This window comes from Poecilia latipinna, unplaced genomic scaffold, assembly GCF_001443285.1.
Source record: "Poecilia latipinna isolate Pla-1442-1.1 unplaced genomic scaffold, P_latipinna-1.0 Scaffold32, whole genome shotgun sequence".
Taxonomy (NCBI): Eukaryota; Metazoa; Chordata; class Actinopteri; order Cyprinodontiformes; family Poeciliidae; genus Poecilia; species Poecilia latipinna.
Window position 1 is genome coordinate 73,458 of NW_015112648.1, and position 8,728 is coordinate 82,185.

Genomic DNA, 8,728 nt, shown 5'->3' on the forward strand with positions numbered 1-8,728 from the left:
TTGCAATATCACCCACTTCTATTTAAAATACCAAAATTTCCACATAACTATATTTTGGGTCCATCTGTTGATGTGGTTTTTAAATATTAGACGATTGACGTTTTGATCAGCTACTCACTACTTGAGTAATTCTTCACTAAATACCTTTTTACTCTTTTTTGATTAGTTTCTTGGACAGTTACGTTTTACTTGATTAAAATATGTTGAAGTAGTGCTATTATCACTTTAGTACAATTTTTGTGTACTCTATCCAGCTCTGGTTTGGGGTTGTCACAAGAAAGGTGATTTTTAATTTTTAAGAATTTTTCCACTAACCAGAATTTAGTGGAAAAGTAAGAGATTTTAGCCAACAAGCAAACAAAGGTAAGCAAATTTCTTGTGAATGCGTCATCAGCAGCTGTAACACGGAAAACTCTTTAGATTGTTGATGATTAATGAAGTTGTGTGTTCTGCAGCAGAACTCTCAAATATTTTAAATTTCTTTGCTTACCTTGCCTTTCTGCTTCCTGCTCAGAGCTCCTGCTGTCTTTCTGTCCGCTGGTAGAGAGGCTTGGATTTGATGAAAACTTTGTGGATGTCACAGAAATGGTTGAACGAAGATTGGCTCGGATATCAGAGTCTGACAGCCTCTCATTTAAAGGAAATGTCTTCAATCATTCCAGTAAGTTAAAATGTTCTTCTGGCTTGCAGCTGAACATCTGGCTCACTGAAACTGGCTTGTGAAAGAGCGAAGACGCTAACATCTGTGAAATATTTGCCTGGCAGTTTCAGTTTCACACCTAAAGGTTCTCCTTTAGCCTGTTTTCCTTCCCCTGGGCAGGTGCTGATGCTAACGCTAGCCACCATCCAAGGCTGGCTATTGGTTCTCACATTGCAGCAGAGATGAGAGATGCAATCCGGAGCAAGCTCGGCTTGACTGGTTGTGCTGGCGTCGCCACAAACAAGCTGCTGGCTAAACTGGTTTCAGGCACCTTCAAACCAAACCAGCAAACGGTTTTACTGCAGGAGAACGTCAGCGATATTATGGGATGTTTGAGTGGCCTCAGAAAAGTACCAGGTACCCACCCTAAAACATGTCAGAGATGGATTAACTCATTCAAAGATTTTTTTTTGAATGAGGTTTTTTTTTTTTTTTACAATTAAACCTTTTAAAACAAAAGCTTAATAGTAAAACAAGTTTAACTGATCTTGTATTATAGATAGCCAAATTCCTAAGTATTTATATGAAGTAATTTCTCATAGGGCTGGGCAGTAAATTAATAACAATTCTTATAGTGATAGAAACAAAATCAATATAAATAGATAATACGTCTGATGGAATATTCAATAATAACGCACAGCCTTCTGGGAGATGTAGGCAGAGGAAAGGCATTAGCTGCTCAGCCTCTCACAGCTAGCTAAACAAGAAAGGTGGAGTCAACTAAGGGTGCGTTCACACTGCAGCCTGAAGTGACCCAATTCCGATTTTTTTGCCGGGGCCGTTCACACTGCCAGTAAATGCGACCTGTATGCGTTCTGCAGTGTAAACGGGCAAACGACCTGAAAGTGTCCCACATGCGCAGTAGAGGGCGCAATAGCGTCAGCGTTCTGCCAACCGCCATAAAAAGAAGAAGTGCTCAGTGTTTGCGGAAGTAAACATGGAGGCTAACGGTGGAGCTTAGCTTACATATTTGAAGTTGTTGTCCAACCAGAGCAGCATATTAACAACTTAATCCTCATATAGTCCGTCATGGTTGTTGTTTTTCTTCCCACTTGCGCTTATCAGGACGCAGAATAGTGAGATCTGTTGAGAATCAGTGACGTTCAGTTCGGATGAAGGCGACCTGGACGTTAGGTCGCATTTGAACCGGATACGTATCGGATATGGGTCACATTCGAAAAAGAATCCAACCTGTGCTGTTCACACTGCCATGAAAAGATCGGATACAGGTCACATTACGTCAAAAAAAAATCGGAATTGGGTCACTTCAGGCTGCAGTGTGAACGCACCCTAACTCACTCACACTTTTGGTGCAGCAGCAGTTTCAGGTTTCACCACTGTGCCTCACAACTGCTTAAAAGTAAAAAACAACAGCAGTGAGTGAAAACTGGGGACGAAACAGGAAATGTCACACCACACCAGTTTGGAAGTATTTCAGATATTTAAAGCAAAACACAAATTAATAATTATTGATATCAAATGATATAAAACGCTTGTATCGTCCATAACGTCCTAATTTCTCTATAATTTTGCCATTTAGTTTGACAATTGTAGGGCCAGCTGTCCTGATGAAAGAATGAAATAAGTCATAAACTGTTTTTTTTTCATTCACAACCAATTTGATCTTCAGCAGCTTTCAGTAAAAATAACGCAACTTAAAGCATAAATAACTGGGCCATACGCCTACAAATGATTCTGTTTGCAGTTGCCCCATCTCATTTCCAAGTATAAGGAATAAAATGAGGCTGAAGCACATCCACCTTCCGATATTTTAAATGATGTTGATGTTCCGTTTCTGTGTTTCTGGGGTTTCTTTCAGGCGTGGGCCACCAAACGGCCAAGAGGCTTCAAGCTTTGGGGTTAGTCAGTGTGAAAGACCTGCAGCTCTGCCCTCTGGGTGACCTGGCGAGGGAGTTGGGGGGTACCACCGCTCAGCGCCTGAGGAATCTGGCTCTCGGCATTGATGAATCAGCCGTCACACCCACTGGGGCCCCACAGGTAGGACTCAGCCCCAAATTTACCTCCACAAAATAAAAATTGTGGTTTACTGATAATACTTTTTAAGTTCTTTATTAATTAAATAATCCTGCAACCAAAAAACAAGGAAAGTTCTTCTTAATTTACCGATTTACTGCTTGTTAATTTAACTCTGCAGTCAAACAACATTGTAATGAATGGAAAAATTATCATCTTTCTTTTGTGACTTTTACTGTTACAAAAGTAAAAGCCACACACACACACACATACGGAAATTAAAATAATTCACACTCAAATCTAAATACTTTAGTCCTTTCAAACTCATTTGTTTTATCACTAAGAACTCCATACAGAAAGTGTGATGTTTGCAAACTCCAATATTATGATTGTATGTTATTATAAGTGAATGTTGGTGTATTTACTGGTCACATTGTTGTCCTCTTCATGTTCCAGTCTCTCAGTGATGAAGACTCCTTTAGGAAAATGTGTTCAGTGAAGGAAGTCATGGCAAAGATCCAGGAGCTGCTCGGTGGTCTGGTGGAAAGGTCGGGTCATCACTAAATCCGCGTGTTTCTGGAATTAAACATAATTTTTCTTTTAAAATTGTGTTTTGCTTGTAAAAACCAGGATGCACAAAGATGGCCGTCAGCCTCAAACCTTCAGGCTCACAATACGAAGATTCTCAGCGACCAACAAGTGGTTCAGCAGGGAGAGCCGCCAGGCCCCAATCCCAAGCGGCGTTGGACAGAAGATCGTCTCTGGTAGGCTGAAGTTACAGGAAATGAAACATTGATATCGCTTTGAAGAATGCCCAAAAGGACATATTGGTTGTCCGTTTATAGATGTGCAAATTTGAACTATATGCTTTTGTTAAAGAAGTAACATTTTCAGGTTTTGGTTTAGTTTTTTATTGTAAATGATCAGCGTAAGAGCTTTCTTTGTTTTCACAAACTTGATGCAAAAATTCCACGTGTCTAAATTCTTTCAGTTATTATTGCCAAATTAAACTATTTTTAGGTTCATTATATGCATTAAAAATAAAATCTCTTAGTTTTTCAACATGTAAAGCCCCAAAAGTGAACTTGATGCACTTTAAACTTAGTTTTATAAAAATCAGATAAGCTTTGAGGCGTAAGCTTAGTTACATAAATGGAGATATTCTATTTTTCCTTTCATTTTGGGGAAAATTCAGAATGATCAATTATCCCCAGGGAACATTGAAGACACAGTGTCACAGCTGGTCCTGTTGGCTGGGAAGCTCTTCCATAAGATGGTGGACTGCAGCGCAGCATTTCACCTCACACTCATCAACGTCTGCTTCAGTAACCTGCAGAGCAGAGGGCCGGCTGCGAGCGGGAAGGGCGCCATCACGTCATTCTTCACGCACAACGCATCACCCAGGAAAACCCAGATATCGTCCATACAAAACCAGGTAATCATGGCCTTTAATGCAACTTTTTATGAATAAAAAAATAAATACGTTTTCTATTTGAGCAGAAAAATAAAAGATCAATATTGTTTTTGACCAGAGCTAACAAAATAATTATTTCTCTGTTAATTATTTATGAAATTGACTCATTTACTTTAATCAAATTTCTATAATATGCTCATCTAACTGATGTAGTTTTGTGCATTTTGTGCATTGTTACTCTGTTGTTACAGTAATTTATTAGATCATTAAAGCTTTTCTTCTTCCGATGTTTTATTCCTGCAGAATAATCCAGCCCAGAATGCTGACAGTTGCCTTTTGGACCATCAGATCAGTGAATGCAGCAGAAATGTTCCACCAAAAGGTGAAATGACTTGTAACTCTGAACAATCAGAGGAAAACTATGAAGCGTCCTGCAGCACAGAGGGAATAAATTTGGACAAAACCAAACCGCCACCGCACGTCGACCCGGAGGTGTTCAGGCTCCTTCCAGAAGAAATCCAGAAGGAACTTTTATCTCCTGATTATCTGAACTCCCTGCAAAGCTACATGTCGAAACACGAGCCTCCAGAAAACGATTCATCGATGAAAGCAGACCGGTCCAGAATGAATCACCAGCAGCCGGCGGGAATGAGAGTAATTAATGAAGAAAACGTCATGGAGCAGGAGAAATTATGGCTCTCCCTGTCATCTGACTGTAACTTCCCGGGAAACGTGGACCCTGAGGTGTTTTCTGAACTTCCCCCAGACGTTCAGAAGGAGCTCATGTCTGAATGGAAGCAGCAGAACCCGGTTCTGAAGACTCCGTCATCCAGGAAAACGGGAAAAGGCTCCATCTCCAAAGGCAAAGACAGAAAGGCTGAAGGAAGGAGCAGCCAGTCGAATAATCTGCTCAAGTATTTTAAACCCGGTTAGAGAAAAACAGCTGGGTCATAATGAGGACTTTGTTTCTCTAAAGAGTTACTGTTCTCGCTTCTGGGTTCTAGGAAAATAAAATAAACCTCTCACTGCTCGTTAAAATTGATTTTCAGTGTAACTACAGCAAATTAAATGTAATGTTATGGAGCCTTATGTTCAATAAATGACTTTATTTTAATAGAAAAAATTAGTTTAAAATGCAAATTATTATGCAAAATTCATGTTTTGCAACGTTTTTGTACTTCCATTTGGGTCTCAGCTGCTTTTAGATACAATTCATGTGCTTAAAAAAAAGAAAACACCCCTCCACCCAAAATAACTAAATTATTATTTTATTAGCCGTTTTAAAAAAAACCTGTTTTCAAAAAATTGGTTTTAGCAATAAGTTAATGTTTATGCATGTGTGGAAAACGACCCGCTTCAAAACATCCCTATTGTTGAGTCACACTGCGCCGTTACCTAGCAACTCGAGAAAAGCCCAGCCCGTCACCTAGCAACCCAGGTGGTGCTCCAACATGTGGAGCTGGTTTTACAGATGTATGCACACTGTACAATGGCTGCTGGAAAAGACATCCAGAAACAACTTGCTGTGTTCTTGTTGGTTGTGCAGGAGGCTCTACTTCTGCTTTTCAAGGATATACAATTGTGTAATTGCGCATTTATTTGCAGCCATTTTCAGGTGAGAGTAAACATTGAGTTGGGAGGCGTGGCCAGCAGCAGCTTATTTGGATTTCAAGTGACAAGAGGCTCTAAAACATCTGATTCTGAAAGCTCAAGATAGGCAGAACTGACCAGACTAAAATTAACTAAGAACAATTTTGTGTAAAAATGTAATTAACATGTTTTCTATAGACCATAGAAAGAATTTTAGGTCACTTTTAAATTTTATTGTTTTTGTAGAATATTAAAGTGGGCCACATTCCTCACTGGGATGTTTTTTTTTTAAACTAAAATCCAAAGCAACAAACACATTATTAGTCGAATTTTCTGACTTTTCTTCCCCTCCGAACCCTCCTTTCCTTCATGAGAACCAGCAGTAAACAGGCTGTAAGCGCGGCTCCGCCTGGATCTCAGGCTGGAAACTCCTCCCCAGATCACATGTGAGGCGAGGGAAAAGGTTCAGGGTCTGCAATGTGCCTTCGCTTCATGACAGCTAGTAGTTTTATTTCATAAAGTGGTGAACGGCTTCTGAATGGATGTTTGTGCTTCCAGCAGATAGATCGGTAAGATTCCTGTCACATTCAATGATGCTGAGAATTTTAGGAAACTAAATCTGCTTCATTCTTTTAATAATCTGTCAGTTTCACAGAAATGCTACTTACTGCTGTTTGGTTGAATTTTCAATCACCTTAAAGAATTACGACACCTACTTTAGAAATAGTAATTGACTGTTTATCATTTTTAAATGAAATCCACTCAGTTTTTGATGACCAGACTGCTCCCAGTTAGTGCCACATCTCATAACGATGACCTCAGTGGCTTAGCTCTCTAAGTCAATGAAAGGATTCTTATTTTGCTGAGCGAATTCAGGGAAAACTCCAGAGAGGCATTTGACTGCTCATGTGGAATCCAGCCCCAGTCATGTGCTTGTCCTTCTGTGATCAGGGAGTTATTATGTACTGTTAAGCCTCTCTGATGGTCATGCAGAAGGAAAACAGTAGCTTTGATGGAAGAATTTAACTCACCCTGTCAGGATTCACTGAAAATCGCTCTAATGTGTCTGAACTCCCATGAAAATCCGCAGAGAGTCGTTTGCAGGTTCAACCAAGCAGCACAATGGTGGACTGGGACTATGACTATCTGATCAAGCTGCTGGCGCTCGGCGACTCGGGCGTGGGAAAGACCACCTTCCTCTACAGGTACACGGACGGCAAGTTCAACAGGAAGTTCACGACCACGGTGGGAATTGACTTCAGAGAAAAGAGAGTGGTGAGTGCTGGGGAAGATAAAACTAGCTAAACTCCTTCCATTATATAAACAAGTTCAATATGAAGCAAAAACATGCCAAGATTAATCATTTTGGTCATTCTAACTAAGCTAAAACAAGAAAAGTTTGGTCTGATTTGTGTTTTTATTCTGTGTATGTAAATACCTGATTTAAACTGTTTGTAATATATACCTAGAATTTCTACATCATATGTTAAATTGATGTTTTACATTAAAATTAACATATTACTGCATTTAAAATGAAACAAGAGTTTGACCATCAGAAAAACAGTGTCTTCAGTCAGAGACTTCTGCCCATAGCCATTACCATCTACAACAACTCTTTAATTAAATGAGTTACAATAACATTTAATTTCCCTTTGGGATCAATAAAGTATTTTTGAATTGAATTGAATGTTGATAACACTGAACATAACTGACTAGTTCACGTCTCCTTGGAGTGAACCAATGTTTAACACATTACGGTTTATTGTTGACTCTAAAAGACATTGGTAATTTAGTGAAAAAACCGTAAAGTCTGGTATCATCAGCATAAGGTATGTTGGAATTATATAATCTGACCCAGGTGGAGAATAAAGATAACGAATAAAAGTGGCTCAAAGTTAGAGCGTTGAGGATCGCCACTGATGACATTTTTTTTCATCCTGATTGAAACAAAGTTGTCCTGGTTTTCCAAGTAAATGATGATGGAGTTCTGGTTTGGTTCAGGTTTACACGGGAACCGGTGCTGATGGGACGAGTGAGAGGAACTTCAGAGTCCACCTCCAGCTCTGGGACACAGCGGGTCAGGAGAGGTAAGATTGACATTTTTGACATTGATGTGTGTTAACAAGACACTCTTTGCTAGCATGGGTAAATATCCTTTATTCCAAGGTTTCGCAGCCTCACAACGGCTTTCTTCCGAGATGCAATGGGCTTCCTGTTAATGTTCGACTTGACCAATCAGCAAAGTTTCATTAACGTCAGGAACTGGATGAGTATGTTATGTCTTCTCGTTTCCCTCCTGTTGATTTCTAAGCCTGGTTGATTCGTAGTTTCAGGTTGGTTGAAGCAGTTTCTCTTGTGTTTGTGCAGGTCAACTTCAGGCCAACGCGTACTGTGATAACCCAGATGTGGTGCTGGTGGGCACTAAAGCAGACATCAGAGACACGAGGAACGTGAACGCCAAACTGGCCAGAGAGATGGCTGACAGATACGGGTGAGTGGAAACTGATCAGTCTTTATCAATGAGGAAGATTGGCCTTTTATCTGTTGATATGGTTGTCTTCCTGAGATATCTTTTTAAAGACATTTAAGAAAAATAAAATGTAAAGATAAAAATATTTGTCGATCTCATGAACTGTTTCAAAGATGCTGCATCTTGTACAGTTTTGTGAAATGTTCCCGTTTCCCTCAGCATCCCCTACTTCGAGACGAGCGCTGTGTCGGGAGTGAATGTGGACGCCGCTGTGCTCACCCTGCTGAACCTGGTGATGAAGAGGATGGAGCAGAGCACGTATGGGGCTCCCGGCCCTGAACCCAACGGCAGCCCCACGGCCAGCCATGAGGTGGAGGAGGCCCCCATCAGGAGGTGGTGCTCCTGTTAATGTTCCCAGCAGCAGCACCAACGGCGTAGGAGAAACAGACTTTAAAAAGATTTATTGGAATCTCTCATATTTCTTTTGGTTTCTCTTGTATCAAGAACAGAATAAATTACTTTTGTCAGTTTGTTCTTCTAGTTTGTTTTCAAAACAAAGAAGCAATAAAGTATATAGTTA

At 40.1% G+C, this 8,728-nt stretch overlaps 2 protein-coding genes across 2 annotated transcripts in view; both read left to right on the forward strand.

The window, feature by feature from the left end:
* poli (polymerase (DNA directed) iota) overlaps nt 1-5,118 on the forward strand; it is a 9,545-nt gene extending 4,427 nt beyond the window's left edge. The window contains exons 4-10 of the mRNA XM_015041394.1: nt 515-661; nt 821-1,057; nt 2,520-2,698; nt 3,131-3,222; nt 3,305-3,438; nt 3,889-4,109; nt 4,392-5,118. Of these exons, the coding sequence (XP_014896880.1) occupies nt 515-661; nt 821-1,057; nt 2,520-2,698; nt 3,131-3,222; nt 3,305-3,438; nt 3,889-4,109; nt 4,392-5,021 (1,640 nt within the window). The 3' untranslated portion in view covers nt 5,022-5,118. The remainder of the gene's footprint in view (nt 1-514; nt 662-820; nt 1,058-2,519; nt 2,699-3,130; nt 3,223-3,304; nt 3,439-3,888; nt 4,110-4,391) is intronic.
* An 807-nt stretch (nt 5,119-5,925) lies between these two features.
* LOC106952996 (ras-related protein Rab-27B-like) lies at nt 5,926-8,680 on the forward strand. Its single transcript, XM_015041480.1, has 6 exons — nt 5,926-6,247; nt 6,769-6,953; nt 7,680-7,765; nt 7,845-7,948; nt 8,046-8,169; nt 8,368-8,680. Exons 2-6 carry the CDS (start codon nt 6,801-6,803, stop codon nt 8,555-8,557), a joined length of 657 nt encoding a protein of 218 aa, XP_014896966.1. The 5' UTR covers nt 5,926-6,247; nt 6,769-6,800; the 3' UTR covers nt 8,558-8,680.
* Nucleotides 8,681-8,728: the final 48 nt, after the last annotated feature.

Bases quoted from the DNA above. Each gene is read 5' to 3' on its own strand.
- LOC106952996 (XM_015041480.1), top strand. From the start codon at position 6,801: ATGGTGGACTGGGACTATGACTATCTGATCAAGCTGCTGGCGCTCGGC. The intron at 7,766-7,844 runs GTAAGATTGACA...CTTTATTCCAAG, and splicing joins GACACAGCGGGTCAGGAGAG to GTTTCGCAGCCTCACAACGG. The intron at 8,170-8,367 runs GTGAGTGGAAAC...CGTTTCCCTCAG, and splicing joins GAGATGGCTGACAGATACGG to CATCCCCTACTTCGAGACGA.